General features: G+C 39.2%; 1 protein-coding gene across 1 annotated transcript in view; it reads left to right on the top strand.

The window, feature by feature from the left end:
- FRMPD3 (FERM and PDZ domain containing 3) overlaps positions 1–19,614 on the top strand; it is a 735,664-nt gene that overhangs the window by 143,197 nt on the left and 572,853 nt on the right. The window contains exons 2-3 of the mRNA XM_075184613.1: positions 14,518–14,665; positions 16,698–16,843. Of these exons, the coding sequence (XP_075040714.1) occupies positions 16,705–16,843 (139 nt within the window). The 5' untranslated portion in view covers positions 14,518–14,665; positions 16,698–16,704. The remainder of the gene's footprint in view (positions 1–14,517; positions 14,666–16,697; positions 16,844–19,614) is intronic.

Raw genomic sequence — 19,614 nt, 5'->3', positions numbered from 1 at the left:
CCGGAATGGATTTCTCGGTGCATTCCCCATCCATTCTGGCTGCCGATACGGAGTGCTGAGTGCATTCCCTATCCATTGCGGACGCCGGAATGTATTTATCAGTGCATTCCCCATCCATTCCGGCTGCCGGAATGGAGTGCTGAGTGCATTCCCTATCCATTCCGGCCGCCGGAATGGATGGCTGAGTGCTTTCCCCATCCATTCTGTCTGCCGGAATTATTTGCTGGGAGCATTCCCCATCCATTCCGGCAGCCGGAATGGAGTGCTGAGTGCATTCCCCATCCATTTCGGCAGCCGGAATGGAGTGCTGAGTGCCTTCCCCATCCATTCTGTCTGCCGGAATTATTTGCTGAGTGCCTTCCCCATCCATTCCGGTTGCCGGAATGGTGTGCTGAGTGCATTCCCCATCCAGTCCGGCAGACGGAATGGTGTGCTGAGTGCATTCCCCATCCATTTCTGGCTGCCGGAATGGAGTGCTGAGTGCATTCCACGCCCGGAATGGAGTGCTGAGTGCATTCTCCATCCATTCCGGCTTCCGCCACGGAGTGCTGAGTGGATTCTCCATCCATTTCGGTTGCCGGAACGGAGTGCTGAGTGCATTCCCCATCCATTCCGGCTGCCAGAACAGAGTGATGAGTGCATTTCCCATCCATTCCGGCTGCCGGAACAGTGTGCTGAGTGTATTCCACACCCATTCCGGGTGCCGAACGGTCTGCTGAGTGCATTCCCCATCCTTTCCGGCTGTCGCAACAGAGTGCTGAGTGCATTCCCCATCCATTCCGGATGCCAGAACGTATTTCTCAGTGCATTCCCCATCCATTCCAGCTGCCGGAATGGATTTCTTAGTGCATTTGTCATCCATTACGTTTGCCGGAACAGTGTGCTGAGTGCATTCGCCATGCATTCCGGCTGCCGGAACAGAGTGCTGAGTGCATTCCCCATCCATTCCGAATGCCGGAACGAATTTCTCAGTGCATTCCCCATCCATTCTGGCTGCCGATACGGAGTGCTGAGTGCATTCCCTATCTATTCCGGATGCCGGAATGGATTTCTCGGTGCATTCCCCATCCATTCTGGCTGCCGGAATGGAGTGCTGAGTGCATTCCCTATCCATTGCGGACGCCGGAATGGATTTATCAGTGCATTCCCCATCCATTCTGGCTGCCGGAATGGTGTGCTTAGTGCATTCCCCATCCATTCCGGCTGCTGGAATGGAGTACTGAGTGCATTCCCCATCCATTCCGGCTGCTGGAATGGAGTACTGAGTGCATTCCCCATCCATTCCGGATGCCGGAACGGATTTCTCAGTGCATTCGCCATCCATTCCGCCTGCTGGAACAGTGTGCTGAGTGCATTCCCTATCCTTTCCGGCTGCCGGAACTGTGCACTGCGTGCATTCCCCATCCATTCCGGCTGCCGGAGCAGTGTGCTCAGTGCATTCCCCATCCATTCTGGCTGCCCGGAATGGAGTGCTGAGTGCATTCCCTATCCATTGCAGATGCCGGAATGGTTTTCTCAGTGCATTTCTCATCCATTCCGGATGCCAGAACGGATTTCTCAGTGCATTCCACATCCATCCCGGCTGCTGTAATGGATGGCAGAGTGCATTCCACTCCCAGAATTTCCCCCAGGCACCCAGTTGTTGCGCCACTGGGGCTGGGATACCGCTTATCACACTGTCTGCTCCCTCCATATTAATCTTCATATGAGGGGGCTGCTTCTCACATGTCTCAGAAGGCACTGGGACTCTCTCCGCGGTGTTGTCTGGAGGTATGCCTCCTGCCAAGACAGGATAGTCCATCACAGTAGCAGCACTAGCATCCAATTCACCGGCCGAGATGTTTACAGGCCGGCTGTGAACAAAGGAAGTCAGGCTTGGCTCCAAAGCAAGATGTGATTTACTAGGCCTGGAAGCCTGGGGACTTTCCTCCTCGCTTCCCCCAGGATCCTCCATCCTTTCTGGGCTTAGACCCAAAGGCCGTACTGGTTCTCAGGAGCTTTACAGGACACGTCTTAACACCACGGCTGCCGGAATAGAGTGCTGAGTGAACAGTGTGCCCCACCTCAGACCCAAAACACTAACCAGCCTACCTGCAGCCAGTAAATATCTTTAATTTGGCTGTTACAAATCGGTATGCGGGGGAACACACAGACATATTTGTGCTCCCAAATGAAGCCACATATACTACACCTAGCACAAGACTCTATCTGACATGTGCAACGTTGTGAAGTTTTCTGAAATCCCCTATCTTTAAAATGGGGCATGTTTTACCAAATTGTAAAAAAACTGTAACTTTCTCAAACTTGTGAACCCTCAAAGGCACTCCTCAGCCCTAATAGCTTTCTAACAAAACTTAAATTGTGTCTTTAAACGCCCTGTACACCGAGTTACGCTCTCCCAAAAAAACCAGAAAAACAGCGACTTTTGCAAAACAGGAAGTGGAAAAAAACGTACAGATTTTGAACTTTAGATTGTTCCTATATTGTCATTTTTTATTTCTTTTTTCTGAAATTTCACATGCGGCACCTGTGGACAGTTCTCCATTCGCATGCCAAATTTCAGTTTAATAGCTTTAATACGTTTTAAGATGTAGATCCTCAGACACTATGCCCCCCCTCTCACAGATTCCCTATGGCAAAATGACGTTTTTTACATGCAACCTTAATATAAGGGCATGACTGTGCCCTTATAATAACAGTTCATGTGGAGAGATATTGAGAAGAGGTTTAGAAGTGATTCTAATACCATTATAAACTAAGGAAGTGCCATTCCTGTTTCATTAGTAAGTTTAGTTATTCTTGAATTACTCCATTTTTATTATTTCAACTTTCTCTGAAGCTTGAGAATGATATAGTGTATAAAGTTTTGAATCTATTCCCATCACATTACACATTCTTTGAAACACTTTTTCTCTGTGAATTGAGTTCACTCTCTGGGTAAACTACATCTACATACACAGTCTGGCAGAATTTTCTTAACAATAAGTTGCACTATGTCTGAGGCAGATAACTAGGCCTCATCTCACCAACACTTATCAATACCAACTAACATATACTGTAACCCTCTTAACTTTTTTCCTCTTAATGTAATAAAATCAATAAACTAATTTGTAACCTCTGAAAAGGTTATATTAGGCAACTGTCTGTCCTTAGTAGGTACTATCTTTCCTTCATTATTCATAAGACAAATTATACATATTTCACATTTAAACTTAGCAATTGTAGTATTTTCTGGGTATTTCAACAATATATAACAATTCTTATCTTGTTATCTGCTCCCATGTATACTAACCCATGAGCACTTTCTGCAAAAGGTAGCAATAACATTTTTAATGCTACTGATTTATTTTCTTTTATATCTACCCAAATTTCATCCTTTGTTTTACAACATTGTTTCAATTTCCATGCATTCATTTAATTCAATGTAGCATTTTCCTGACATTGTCATAAGTTCTCAAATGTGATATCATGAAGAATCATCAATTGGGTATGTGGCTGCATTTCTAAAGCTGCTTCTCGAGCTGCTGAGTCTGGAAGTTTGTTTTCTGGCAGATCTGTCCCTGGCTATAGCAGTGTGCTGGGGGATCTCTCTGTGTGTTTGTTCCTTTCAGGAAAACCACTCCCTTTCAAGCACCTGCTATAGCCTATAAATTGATTGAGCAACTTCCACATTTTTTTTAGTTTATTTTCTAGTAAGACTTTAACTGTCTGTTTGGTATGTGCCTGGCACTTAATGACTGCAACCTCTTTTGTTTGACTGTTTGTGCATGTTATATAGGTGTTCCTGTTGAAGTTAGGTAGCCCCTATGCAACCTTAATATAACCAAATAGTTCCAAAATCGGCGTGCAGTTCCTACACGTAACGTGAATCTGTGTATATGTTTACTCGTTTTCCTTTACCTAGCTGACATGCTCTGATGAGTGCTGTAAGTTCTAAGTGAACTAAGTGTAAGCCTAATGACTTAACTTCAATTATCTCATTATGTATAGTTATTGCACATCCTGTCACTGTCACTAGTGTGCTATCATGCGTTTATCTATAAAACATTTTTATCAGTAAAGAAACTTTAATCTAATTTCTTCAGTGCAGTCTCAGAAATGTCTGGTAATACAGAAAAACTTACACATTTACTTAATTCAATCATGCTCATTGTCTTCCTTGTCATGTGAGGTTTCTAAGGCAATGATGTAGCAAAATTGAGATTCTGACATTTACATATTGTATTGTTAGAAGAATTAATGCAATTTAACTTAATTTTAATTTCCCATTGTATAAACCTTGCTACAGAAACATTGTCTAGTCTGTGCATTATTTAGGATTTGTGTGACAACACGAGGGACAAACAAATGCAACCCACCCTGTAACACAATATCCTGTGTCTTTTCCACAATAATAGCTCCTATGACTATAACCCTTAAACATGAAGTTAATGCTTTTGCTACCTATCTAATTGTGCACTAATTATCTTTTAAATATCCCAAAACAGTGTTATCATCAGTACAATAGAAAACATATCTTATAATTGTAGATGTCTAATGCTGGGGTAAAGGCTAGAGTCTTTTAATCTCTTCAAATGCCTCAATGAATTCAGGAATGTTTTCAACTTTATCTAGCATACAGCTGTGGCTGAAAATCCTAGTATTCACTGGCTACAGAATTGTGACATACCAAGAAATAAATGTACTGCTTTTATTTCTTTTTCTTTCTTTCTTTTTTTTTCCATTATTCTGAGGTGTTCAAATATCAGGACCACCCTTTAGGAATCTAAATATCTCTGGCCAGGTGTCAAACAATTTAACCTTGTTCATAGATAAATAAATTTTCTCCTTCTTGGATACTCCTGAAAGAAAACACAATAATTGTTTAGTATCTTCACAGCAGAACATCATTCACATATTCTGGTTTCTGGTCTCCTGTGCATACAAAAGATTGCAAATTATTCTGCACACATTATAACAAATAAGTAGAACTCTCTATAAAACTTTATAAAGACTGAACCCCCCTGGCAAAAGAAAATATTCTGAGAAGTTCTTATCAGCATTAAAAATACACGCTGCGCAATCTATGACTTTAATAATTTCAACAGAGATCTGCATTAGAATGCAGGGCGGGGTCCAGTCATTTGTCCGTTCTGTGGTACAAAACTGTGTTCACGCTCATAACACAGAAAATTTCCATTAACTGAACTCCTCCTCTTGGCATGGGAATAAAACATCAACCTCATTCCATAGGACGAGGGAGATCTTTGTAAGATGTCGAAACTTCAACAAACGCAGTTACAAATCTCACTATGATAAACTACAGCAATTGCCATTTTCAATGCAAACCAACTATTATTTTTCAAGTAATTTATTTTCTGATAAAGCTAACATAACACAGGTTTTGTTGCCGTATTTTAAATAACAATTATTCTAATTGAAAACAGCAAAGAATTCTCAAAGTTTACACACACACATTGTGTTCTATGATCGGAGATTCAGTTCACATTACATGCAACAATCAATCGCTCTAAAAATATTTTAACATACATTTCATCTGCAAAATCACTATTTAACACACATTAAAGACCTTATTTAAGTATTCATTTCATCGTTTAACATTTGGACACATTATTAAAACCAGATATTTCACTGAAATCACACACACAAAAAAACTCTGGAATGAGCATTCACAAGATAAATTTTAAGAGAAGTTAACACTTGCAACGGGACATTTAACTATGCTTTAAAACCACATCTGATTATTTTACAAGTCTTACCAGGCACTACAAAAAATCAGACTATCTTTAATCTACTGTCTTCACAAAACAAACTTATTTACACCTCTCCAAATTAAATGTCCTGCAATTACTGCATTAGAGCTGAGTGGAAAGCCCCAGAATGACAAAAGTACCATATCATTTTATCATATATGGAACAAACAATTCACTGATCAATAATATTAACACTGCTTAAGTAAGGTTTGCAATTCTAAAAACAGATGAAGTATTTTACATCTAAACAGCGGGAAATTTATTTACTTCTTACCAGACCCGTCCTCTGAAAAGCTTAGCTCGATGTATTTCCAACATTTGCAAACCATCAGGATAATATAAAAAAAACATCAAACCATTTTGGGTTTTTTTTCAAGGAGAGATGAAACATAAGAATGCTATATGCTGTGCAAAGAGGCTGTATCATCATTATATATTTATTTCTGCTGTTTGAAATTTATGCAAGTTTGACTGCTCATATCACTTATTAACAACTAACAATTAAATAACATTTTAACTGTCTTATTTTTCACTTTACTCTTATAAGAGAATTTCATCTGTCGTTACGTCTAGGGTTCAACATTAAAAATTCCAGCCTCAGGAAAACACATTTTTATAACTTCTTTGTTATTTCTCCTTGCATCCCCTTTTTAGAGTTTTCATGCAATCAGGATTAAAACTCTATAGGCACTCTCTTGCCCGGGGAGCCACGCTCTTTCTCTCCTTAAAAACAGCAGACCCTATCTTGACTTAGGGTCTCTATTTATCTAAGGGATGCATCCATCACGAGAAACAGGCATTTCTGCTCATATATTATAACTTATTAATTTCTCAAATAAGTCTAAAGAGTAGTTCACAGCATCACAACGCTTTCTGCCAGATATAGGTTATCAGCCTATACTGCAAAAGCATTTCATTTAACTCATTAACTTTGCAAGTTACATCTCTTAACTTTGCAAACAACTATACACAGTGTTAAAACACTAAAATGTCTTTTGCCAGTTATGGGTGGCTAGTCCATACTGAGGAAAAGCACATTTTAGCAACATTTAAACTAAAAATAGTTTCTTAAGTTTCTAAGTTTCTGCAGAAAAACATTAAATTAATTGCTACACATTTAGCATTAAGGTCCTAGGTTACTTTACATATTAGCATCCACCCCCACCCTCTCTTCACTCACTGCTTCGGTACCTCAATACACTTCAGAGCACAGATATATTTAACACATCTGATACTCACCAGTGCAGAGGAGTGTAGATTATCAACGTCTCCCCCTTGTCGAAACAGTCATGAAGAGAGTACGGTGTGGTATGTGATACCAATAGGACGATAGCCCCCAGCTTGTATAAGATTTTCTCTTTACTTCTCTTTAAATAATAAATAAGATGAGCAGGTTTCCAAAATATAATATTTCTATAGTTTATTATTAAAATGATATTATACATAGATACCGCCATACTGGACAAAGCAGACATACACCCAGGGTCTCAAATGCCAATTGACAATCTATATTTGATTAATTCATATATTTATAGAGTTTATTTCTTTAAAACACACCTTCCCAGCTTACATCACTGCTGGCAATGTAAATCTCTATAATTAAAGTGACATGTTCATCTTGGACGGTCATCTTGACCCTACTCGGGGCCAATATTTCTTTGGCCATATCCAGATATTGTGCAATAATGGAAAATTACTTATAACATGTCTCTTGTTGTGTAATTTCTGTATTGTGCAATATGTGTTTTTCCGTTCTCTTAAAGCACAGAAACAAAATTCAAGTTCATTGGTTCATCCCGGGATGCGTGCTTTTATCAGACACACACCAATCCAGGGTGCCAGACAATGCATTAAAAAGAGCCATTGTAATTCCCAGCAAAAAGCCAGTTCATCAGTGAGCTTTGATTCAGCCCCAATTCCCACAGAATTATAATCTAGTTAGGTACCTTTGATGTAAAGTGCATATTATAAATACTTGCTGAACCAGCAGCAAAGTGGAAGGTAATACATATAAACGTCAATTTAGATATCCATGCTTACAATACTTCTGCAAGCAACGTTGTTCTTTGTTAATAAAACTGTTGTCTTTATAGGGTTCAAATTTTTTTAAAATAATCCTCCACCATTCTTTGGATGTTGATAGTTGATAGTAGGATCAGGTGGAGTTACAGCAGATGTGTCACTAATTCTGGTTAATTCTTTTACAGTAGACAAGACCAGATGTCAAATTGTTAATTCTGGTCAATTATTTTACAGTAGACAAGACCAGGGGGTAAATGTATCAAGCTGAGAGTTTTCCGGTGGGTTGGAAAAAGCAATCAGATTCTAGCTATTATTTAGTACATTCTGCAATATAACAGTTAGAATCTGATTGGTTGCTGTAAGCAACATCTCCACTTTTCAAACCCGCCGGAAAACTCAGTTTGATACATTTATCCCCAGATGTCAAAATGTTGTGTTGAGTCATCTGCATCATCAATGGTTGCCTAAGATGTTTGCTAAGCACACAAAAATATATAGCACATGTAGGTAACAGTGGCACACAGCGGTAGCTGAAAGGAAAAATGGTGCAAGATGGAATTGTCCTTGGGCCCTCCCACCCACCCACCCACCCTTATGTTGGATCTTAAAAAGGACACACACACTTTAACAAACCAAGCACTTCAGCCACAAAAGTGCCACTCCTTGTGGCTGAAGTGTTTGGTTTGTTTGGGCCCCGACAAAACAAGGTAACAATGGCCTTAAGCCAACTAAGGTAACAGTGCAGTTAATGAACTCTACTGTGGCAAGATGTTGTTGTCATCATCGTCAGCCTCATCCTCACCCTCATCAGTGTGTACATCATCCTCACACATTATTAATTCATCACCGTTGGAATCCACCGTTACAGAGGTTTCAATATTTTGATGTAATTGGCGGGAAAGGCATTCCTCGTGGAACTTGAAGTTCATTTTTATGAACATCATCCTTTCCACATTTTGAGGAAGTAGCCTCCTACGCCAATCGCTGACAAGGTTCCCGGCAGTGCTAATACTAATTCTGAGTACGCAATCGAGGATGGTCTCCAAATTCCCTTCTTTTTCTTCCCAGTATGTAAAGGGACTGTCTAATGTGTTTATTTCTATGCTGTCAGGAAAATAATCCTCCACCATCCTTTGGATGTTGATAGTAGGATCAGGTGGAGTTACGGCAGAGGTTTCATGTTTTTTGGTCAATTCTTTTAGACCAGACCAGATCTCGAAATTTGGTGCAGAGTCATCTGCATGATCACTGGGTCTCTTGGGAAAGCTAAGTTTTCTCCTAGCAGCAGTTGAGTGAGAAACTGAAGGAGGAGATGCTGTCCTGTCATGTAACACTTGAGCTGTCATCTTGCTCACCAGGAGCTCCTTGTATCTTTTTAGATATGGGTCAGTTGAAAACAAGGAGAAGACATAAATCTTACAACGAGGATCAAGCACAGTCGCCAAAATGTAGTGATCCGATTTCAAGATTTTGATAACTCTTGAAACTTGGCGTAGCGAATAAAGTACTTGATCTACAAGTCCGACATACTTAGTGCAATTGCTTTGTTTAATCTGCTCCTTCAGTTTCTCAAACTGCTTTTCCAAAAGTCTAATTAAAGGAATCACTTGAGTCACGCTAGCAGTGTCTGAACTCACTTCACAGGTCACTATCATCATCATAAATTTATATAGCGCCACTTATTCCGCAGTGCTGTATAGAGAACTCATTCACATCAGTCCCTGCCCCATTGGAGCTTACAGTCTAAATTCCCTAATATAGACACACAATCATAGACATGATGATGAGTATATATCTACATTCCTTAATGTAGATCTGCACCATTTCCGGCATGTAGCCGGCATGTGAGAAATGCGATGCAAGACAAGTTGGCGTGTGTTAAGTACGTCATTCCCCTTGATGACAGTGCCATTGCTGCTTTTAAGCTGACAATGGCTGGACCCCACGCCTCTGTGGTACCGGGAGGATGGTTGCTATCGGAAAGAATGAAGCTATTGACGTTCTCTGTCTTTTTATATGTTCTAGTGTTCAGGATTCCATCTCTGATAAATATTTCAAGATTCAAAAATTTAATCAAAGTTTGGCTATAATTGGCTGTAAATATAGGCCCATACTCATTGAAGTTGATATACTTGAGGAATGTCAATAATGTATCTTCTGCACCCTCCCATATAATAAGTAAATCATCGATGTAGTTCTTCCATAGCACCATGTTCCCACTCCAGCTATGGTTGGACCAAATGAACTGGACCTCCCAATAGCTCATATATAAATTTGCATAGCTGGGTGCGAATCTGGTGCCCATGGCTGTTCCTTGTGTTTGCAGATAGTAATTGCCCTCATACCAGAAGTAGTTATGGGTTACTATAAACTCAATGTTGGAGAGAATAAAGTCTACTTGGTCCTTGGTTATAGAGGGGTCTGATTCCAAAAAGAATCTTGTACTCTCCAAGCCAAGGGAATGTTGAGTGATGCTACGTCACAGGTTATTAACCAGTAACCTGTTTACCAGTCAATTCCTTCTAGTATTTGTAAGACATGTGTGGAATCTTGAAGATATGCTTTCTGCTTCTTGACATGTGGCTGTAAAAAGATATATATGTAATGTGACAGATTATCCATAATGGATCCTATGCCAGAAATGATAGGTCTGCCAGGTGGTTGTACTAAACTTTTATGTATTTTCGGAAGATAGTAAATGACCGGAATGATAGGATGTTGGTTTTTGATGTATTGATATTCATTTAGATTAATAATACTCATGTCTAAACCTGTCTTTAATATGTTTGTGAGTGCCAAGGAGAAAGAGGTGGTAGGATCAGATTCAAGCAAATCGAATTAAGGGGTCAGGTTCTGTAACATAGCCATGACGACCTCTTCGTCATTCTCTTGTGCTCCGATGAACATTAATTGCTGTGAAACTGACAACATTTTATCAATGTATAGTCGTACATATCTTTGCATTCACTTAACTTGGAACCGTACAAAGTGCGCCTCAGGTTTAACCTTCTCATGAGACCTTTATCTTCATACGCTGTCTGCAGGACAACCCACATGTCTTTTACTGTTGTTTTTACCTTTTATTATAGAATACATATGCTGTTCTACAGCTAAGCCATTGTTTCAATGGCCCTATACCAGGGGTGGATTCTCTATACAACCTACCTCAGGAGGCCGCCGAATATCTCTTTATTTTTTATTATTATTTTAAAAATATATATATATATTTTTGTGTGTGTCCCAGACCAGGTGCCAGCGGGGAGGGGGGGGAAGTGTGGTGGATCCCTGTGTGGCTGCCTCCTTCTATCGGTGCTATAGACAGCAGTCACATGGAACGGCACCTGTCACGTGATGCACGTTCCATGTGACTTCTGTCTATAGCATTGATAGGAGGAAGCAGCCACACATGCAGAGCAGACAGATTGTCTGCATTTCTCATACAGCAGATGTTACAAGGTAAGTGTGAGGGGGAGGGTAGGGTTATGTTAATACAGTGTGTGAGTGTGATTGGGGGAACTTTTACTATATATAGTGTGTGTGAGGGAAGAAACTGTATGATAACAAAGTGTATGAATGTGACGGGGGGCTGTTAATATATATAGTGTGTGAGGGGGTTCTTAATATAATATGTGAGGGATGGAAGGGAGGTTTAATATAATGTGGGTGGGAGGTAGGCTATTAAATTAATGGTGGTGTTTAGGCGGGGCTAATTATATAATGGGTGATATTTTATTTGTGGGGTGATGGGGCAATTTAATCTATTGGTGGGGCCTATTAATTTAAGATGGGGTGGTTTGGGGGCTATTGAATGTGGTGCTGAGTTTGGGGAGGAGGGCTATTTATTAAATGTAAATGCTATTAATTTATTGTCAGGGCTGGTTGGAGGGAAATAGATCTATTTATCAAATGTGAATATTATTAATTTAATGTTGGGGCTGGGGGAGGCCTATTTATTAAATGTGGGTGCTATTGATTTAACACGGGACTGGTTGGAGTTTTCTAAATTTTATGTACCCATTTTGTTCCAAACAGGACTCCCAACATTCCAGGATTCAGACAAGCAGCAACTTAGCTAAAGACACCAGCAGCCACAGGTAGAGAAAGCAACAAGAACAGGATACACATATACAGGTACACATAATGGGAACACAATGGGCACACTGGACATGCATACACTTGGCACACACACTCAGTTGCAGTCACTGGGCACACATACACACAGGAACAGACACATTGGGCACATACAAGGGCAAACCCAGTGGGCACACATACAGGGGCAGACACACTGGGCGCACACAGATACAGAGGCAGCCACACTGGGTCGCACACATATAAAGAGGCAGCCACACTGGGTGCACACACACACAGAGGCAGACACACTGGGCACACACACACAGGGACAGACACACTGGGTGCACACACATGCTGTGCTTCACATACCATTTATTTGGTCCTACCTACATGAGGCCACTTTCAGACCTTTTTCCAGGGCCACTTTAATTTCCAAATCCTCCCCTGCCCTATACACATCATCAGGGTTTGGGTCGTCACCTGGTTCATATATGACCTTCCTCAATTGTTCACGTTTTAACTGAGCCTTTTAATTTAATGAAGCCCATGCTTGCACTCAGAGTATACATTTTTCACTTCTTTTCAAATAAAGGACATTGCAATACTTGCGAAGAAGGCACTTTTTTTGCCCTAGGAGTCCAAACCTAGGGTTGGTTTGGCATTATGGCAGCCTGGTAAAGACTAATGCTGTATTTATTTTTTACGGTCCCCATGCATTTTGTTGCATATGATTTTGTAAGTGTCGCCCCTGACAGGGCAAGAAGTTTAAAATGGATTTATAATCCAAGTGCTTTGTATGTAAATGGTCACCCTCTGTTTATATCAAATTTGAGACTCAACATGATATAACAATTGCATTTGAATGTAAATTTGGAGCGTTTTTGGGGCAGCATATCAGAGAAAATCTGGTGGACATGTGTTAGAAGCAGGGGATGATGTGGAAAAAAACCTGGTGGGTATATGGAATGACATGTGAAAGGAAAGCTGGTGCAAAAATCTGGTGACATGTGAGAAAAAATAGTGGACATATGGGGTGGCACCAGAGAAAAAAATCTTGAACGCATTTTTGGTGGCATGTGACAGAAAAGCAGGTGGACATGGGGTGGTATGTGAGAAAATCTGGTGGGAATATGGGGTGATGCCTGAGTGAAAATCTGGCAGGCATTTAGGGTGGTATAGAAAATATGGTGGGTATATGTGATGGCATGTGAGACAAAAGTTGGTGGGCATGTGAAGTGGAATGTAAGAGAGAAACTGAAGGTCATATAAACTGGCATTTCAGAGAAAAGCTGGTGGGAATATTTGTTGGCATATAAGAGTAAAGCTGGTGGGCATATGGGGTGGCATGTGATAAAAATCTGTTAGCCATTTAGGGTGGCATGTGAGAGAAAATCTTGTGGGTATACATGAAAAAGTAAAACTACAAAGTAACAATATAATTAAAATACATTTAAATGGTGTAAAAGCCTGTGCTTAGTTTGGTTTTCAGTGAGCAATGTTTGCCACTACAATCCCTTGCAAGACCTAAGATGACTTTAATCAACAATTCAAGAATGCCAATAAGACTTTAGCAGGAAATATGTTATTAGTAAACTGTACAGTAGTGTAAACTGAAATAAAATAAACTAGTTTATTTTAATATAATAATAAAGCATATCAGATGTATTTATTAAAGTAAAAACTTCATGCAAATGGATTAGCAACAGTAATATAAAGCATTTTAAACTAATGCCGTGAGTGCTCAAATCAGCATATAAAATAGACACAGATGTTATAGAGACAATTAAGAAACCATATTAGTCCCTCTCTGGTGAAAGTGAACGGTCCTCTACAGGACAAGGGGGTAAATGTATCAAGCTGAGAGTTTTCCGGCGGGTTTGAAAAACCAATCAAATTCTAGCAATCATTTATTTAGTGCATTGTAGAAAATGATAGCTAGAATCTGATTGGTTGCTATAGGCAACATCATCATTTTTCAAACCCGCCGGAAAACTCTCAGCTTGATACTTTTACCCCAAGGTCTTAAAGCAAAATTAACTAGCCAGTTTATTAAATCCTAAATTAATGAAAGAGCACACTGGTGCTCAAATTTGAGTTGTACACTAGTAAATACTAAATCCTCAATATGGGGTTCTGTTTAGCCAAATCTCTGTACATTCACAAATCAGGCTTCAGTATGTAGCTCCAAATTTGCATACACAGTTAAATAAATTACCATCCATAAATCAGGACTAAGTGGGATGGATGTGGGGATAATCTTTTGTGCAAAAAAAAAATAGCTGCTCAGACCTACAGATACACTGCATGTATGTATTCTGTGAATTAGCAGCTCCACCATTTTGTGAGTGACAGCAATCTTACTCCATGATAGGGCTGAATCTGCAGCTAACCACAGGATGTGATAGCAAACCATGTCTGTATTGCGCAAGTAACACGTCCATTAAGACTTCTGTCATATTCATTGTAATTTCATTAATTTTGGAGTTTAAGTGGAAGAGTTTCAATAGTTTTCTTAAATTTTAGATTGTGTGTAAGTATAAGAAACCTTAATTGGACATGTTAAACCATTAGTTTGTTTGTTTATGAAATATATGATTTCATTCAATTAATTATGTTGTGTACATTCAGTTGAAAATGTGGTGTTCAGGTTATGGCTATGTTTTATTTTTAGGTTCTAGGAATTGCCTGGGCTGTATCCAGGACATTGGCTGATACCTACCAAATAAAAGATTTTGAAGTGACAGACTTAAATTTTACACAAGTATATCAAAGGACTTCTCATAGAAGAACAGGCAGAGTCTGAGCCCAGCGCTATCCAGGTACTGTAATGTAGTTATTTAGATAGTAAGCAATAATAAATGTGGTGGTCTTTAATGTTAAGCATAATTGTGTCTGTTGTTCCTGTGCAAAAATAAATTAACTATGTGTACATGGACATCCCAGTAGCTGCTTTCTCCGGAATGTCTTTGTTACAATAGATACAATATTACATTCCCCATACTCAGATAGACAGTCATTCACCAACTTTAAAGGGTGCTAATGTTTTTAGATGGCATGTCTAGTTCACCTCAGGGTTCAATTAGCTGCACATCACAATAACAACAATAATTCGTACGGCTCCATGGTGATGCTATAACCTGAATGTCACACTGCTCACTGTAGTAAATAAATCCAAGAGAGAACCTGAGAGACATAACAAATTATCAGCCACTAATGAGAATTAATAAGACTTTTTAGAGTCTTTTTATCAAGGGTGCAAAGCCCTTTATATCAAGGGGATACTGCTAGCAATAGCCTAGATAACAAGGATCTTGGAGGTATGAGAACCTCCACAATCCTTGTCCTGTTATATTCATCTCAGGATGACGATAACAGAAGGACATAATAGAAAAATGCTCTAATCTTTGAATAAAGCATTTTTCCTCTGTGTAAATATACGTATATCTGTATTTTTTTGGCAACTAATTTCCAACTATTTTTTAGTAATGTATTTACCTATTTTTGTCTACTAAGTAAAACTGTAATCCTAAGACTGGGATTTTAGTTCCACTGTGCATGTAAAATCCCTGTAGCCAGGTCACACATGCGCATGTCTCCTGGGCCTGGCATAACCTTTATTACTCTGGGCCAGTATTGCAGAGATAAGTAATTATCTGTTGACACACATTGATAAATATGTTCATTTATTCTACATAAAAAAACAGGCTAAGACCAATTGTTTTCGGGGAAAAGTAGATAGGGGTTTTCTCCCTTTAATAAATAGTCCCGTAAATACATAATAAATTTAATTTATGGACTGGTGTTGATTTATATATAAATAGTTCAACTAAGTAGAGAACATTAGCTATGATACTCAAAATATTATTTTCATTTTTATACCATTAAGTATACATAAAAGTGCTGCGCAGCTTAGGAAAGAAAAGCATGTGTGCCTATTTGAAATACAAGGACACATAATTACAAACTGGTGTAATTGTAAAAGAGAGTTCAGCTCATAAATGCTCGCAATCAGCAAATTTTGAATTTCAGGAAACATAGGGATGAATAGGCTGATCTAGTTACTGCTATATTATTTGCATTCTATTTATTTATTAAGCACATATGTTCGGCAAAACACTATGCAATTTATGTAGAGTTGCTAATTCAACATCCTGCATTTCTGCAGTTAGATTGTCAAACTGTCATCCACTACAAGGCAACCTGCTACAAATGAGCAAGAGAACATGAATGACTTATTTAGTTAAGAATAAACACTCCAGTTTTTTAATGTTCAATATTCAGCTCAGTAATAGACAGTATTTGATATGTAAGAATATCAAATAGTGGCTTTACTTGCTCTTTATGGTTCCCACACATGTCGTGATATTGCAGCCAATTACCGGCAATTAACTCTATATTACAACGTGTTTGGGCTCAAAATGATGTCTATGCAAGATAAAAATCAAATTGAACACTATGATTATTATCATACATAGTGGAAAAGGACTGAAATTGACCCATGCAGTTATAGTGGATAAGGAAGTAATCTGGATGGTTGGCCAGAGGAGCCAAGCAGCCTGACCTTGACTTATTTGGTCACTCACTTGTGTGGCCACATTAAACAAAACATCTCTTCCTTGACCCATTTGTGGCTAGCTTAAGCTCATTTTAACTTGAAAAAGTTATATTAAATGGACCTAATTGTTGCAGTTCAATGCATCTCTTTTGGTATAACATGAGCAGACTGCTTAATTTCTTTCTCAACTGAAGAAAGATACAGAATATTTGACATAAACTCCCCAAAAAGCATATAATAGTACCACATTTAATGACTAATGTAAATTCATTGAAATATCCTCTCTCTCTGCGCAGTCATGTGATGCGGAAGGGTGCTATGGAATGTGGTCAGGTGACCCCTCAGTCTGTACGTCAGGTCATCATTTTGCGTCATCCTGGAGTTGGCTTTGGATTTGTGGCTGGCAGTGCACGACCCGTTATAGTACGATCCGTCATCTCAGGTGAAGCTGGAAAATCAATCATTCAGTTTTCCAATTATTCTCATCCATTCAATACTCCATTCAGTCTTTTTGCCTATAGCTCATTTATCAATCAAGAATCATTGTCATAATCATAGTTAGTAATTAGAAAGGTTCAAATATGACAAAAGTCCATCAAGTTCAACATATTCTTACATTGACTAGTCCAAAGAAGCATCTTTATATTACAGTATAGCTATGGTGCATGGGATTTGACTTATGAAAATGCTATAGTTTTAATGCAAGTTTACGGGTACAAATCACTTTAAAAAACAAAAATTGTACACCAAAACATTTTCCAAAAGCTTCTTCTTAATCGTTTTTGGTGCAAAATGCAATACAATTAAATTATGAATTATTTTTATAGGATATATTCTTTCAGCATTTACCCCTTGAGGCATCATAATTATGTTACAGGATTCTCCTAAATAAAACATCCACAGGTTATTTTTTCAAAAATAATGACTGTCTTGGGAAAAACTGGAAACAGACTGCAGAAAAGGAGAAAAAACTTATGGCGTTCCAAAACTAAGACCAATATTTACTAAAATATTTGTTTGGTTCCGGTTTGGAACCGCCGCTCATCGCCAAAATTTTCCAGCGGTTTAGAGCTGCAAATTACCGTATTTACTATTGGGAGGTTTGATGCTTCAATGTTAAACTGCCAACAATGCATGGCGGTTGTTAAAACTCCAAACCGTCAGCGATTTTGACTACAAAGCCAGCTGTTTGGCTTACAAGCGCAAAATTTAAATAGCAATCTTTCTTTTGTCGGTTTCCTATTGGATAGTTTACCAGTCAGGAGATTTTATATCACTAGCACAATAAAAACCTGGGTACTTCTTTATTAACATTGATAGGGGTGAGATGAGCTAGCAGATTTTTGTATTTTGTGTGAGCTAGTTTGAATTTATCTGGTGAATTATCTGCTTGGTGTGTGAGTAATGCTTTTTTTCTGTCCTGTTGGTTTATTGTCTGTTTACATGTAAGTCTATTTTTTATAATTGTTTAGTCCTTTGTGTATGTTTATTATGTGTGAGTGTGGTGTGAATGTCTATAGTTTTAGTCTAGTTAGTAATTTGTGTTTGTCTGTACTTTCTCTTGCTAATTGTTGAGTGTTTAGTGTTTTGGCTACGGACAGACATAGGAGGGAGACAGAGGCTGTGGAGGAGGAGAGGGATATTGAGCAGGAGGGGCCAGAGGAAGCATGGCGTTAGAGGAGGCAGGTCAGGGGAGGAAGAACATGGCAGGGAGAAATATTTCCATGATGTGTATTAATAAAAAAGATCCCGTCGATGAGCTCATTTAGGCTGCTAGGACTCCTCTAGAAGGCAGTGATGGGGTCCAGTCTGTGCTGCCATGAATGTTCTGGGGTCGAGAAGAGATTTGTGCCCCACTTGTGGAAGCACTTCTCAAGCATAAAGAGGAGACTAAAAGAAAAAAATTGACTGAGGAGAGGAGGGCTGCAGCAGGCACAGGTGGTGGTCTACCTGTTCGTGTGGAATACACTTCATATGAGGAGGAGCTCTGTCATATCCTTCCCACTGAAATAATTGAGAGGGTGAATGTGCAGTACACTGATGTCCCTCCATTACAACACTAATCTGGTGAGTGTTTTGCAAATATATACATTTTATTAAAAATAGAAATGCCATGTACCATGATATTATTTTTACACCAACATGTTTAAATGCAGCAAACGCCATATCAGAATGGTGGTTGCTGCTTGCAGTACCTTAAAATATCTGCTATAAACGGAGATTGAATGAGGGCAGCGGGACCCTTGCAGATCCCTCCCTTCTCTGACTGCAGCTCCACCTCACGTCATCCACACATTAATGGACCCCTGTGCAAACCTGTATATAGGTATTAATATGTGTTAATCAAAGTCCTTTTTATTTAATTTTAATATCTATTATTTTACATTTTTCACTAATATTTAAATGTTTTTTACAGGCAGAAATGTATTATTTTATAATATAGTTGTGGTTAGCGTATGTGTCATTTGCATATAATAACTATATTCTCTGTATAAATGTATTTTTAATAAAGCATATATTTCCTATATATATATATATATATATATATATATATATATATATATATATATATATATTCATTCTTGTTTTAATATGCATAATGCAGGCACACTATCACTTATTATACTATTTTTAACAAGTTTGTAATTATATTATAAATTTATAAATATAGAATAATGTCTTGTAATATTGTCACAAAACTAGGAGTGCATAGCTTACTAGTTTCAGCACTACTCACCAAAGAGACGCGGAGTCTAGAGTGTCCCAGGTCTTCGCCTGGGACCACCGCAAGGGAGTATGGACTTTGCTGCGGGAGACACGCAGGTCGCCGTCCTTAGAGGGAGCAACCAGTGAAGCGTGTAGGATGGAAGAGGAGTCAGGAGGTCCGGGTCAAGCTGTGTGTATCAGAAGGTGCCAATAGGGAAATCCGTAAGCGTGGTCAATAAACTAGCCGGGTCAGATATCAGAGCACGGGAGACAGGAGAGTGGTCAAAACGTAACCAGGTCAATACACGTGGAATACTGGAAACAGAAGTAGTCAGGAACGTAGCTGGGTCATACACTGGGAGACACAAGGAAATTAGACTATAAATCTGGAGCGCTGGAGATCAGGAGACCTAATACTCTGGCACTCATTAGGTGCCAGAGCCAGGTATAAATAGGGAGAGGGAGCAGGGCTACCTATCGGCGGTGGTGACGCTGAACACCACCGCC

This window comes from Mixophyes fleayi, chromosome 9, assembly GCF_038048845.1.
Source record: "Mixophyes fleayi isolate aMixFle1 chromosome 9, aMixFle1.hap1, whole genome shotgun sequence".
Classification (NCBI taxonomy): domain Eukaryota; kingdom Metazoa; phylum Chordata; class Amphibia; order Anura; family Limnodynastidae; genus Mixophyes; species Mixophyes fleayi.
This window is presented reverse-complemented; position numbering and strand designations above follow the sequence as displayed.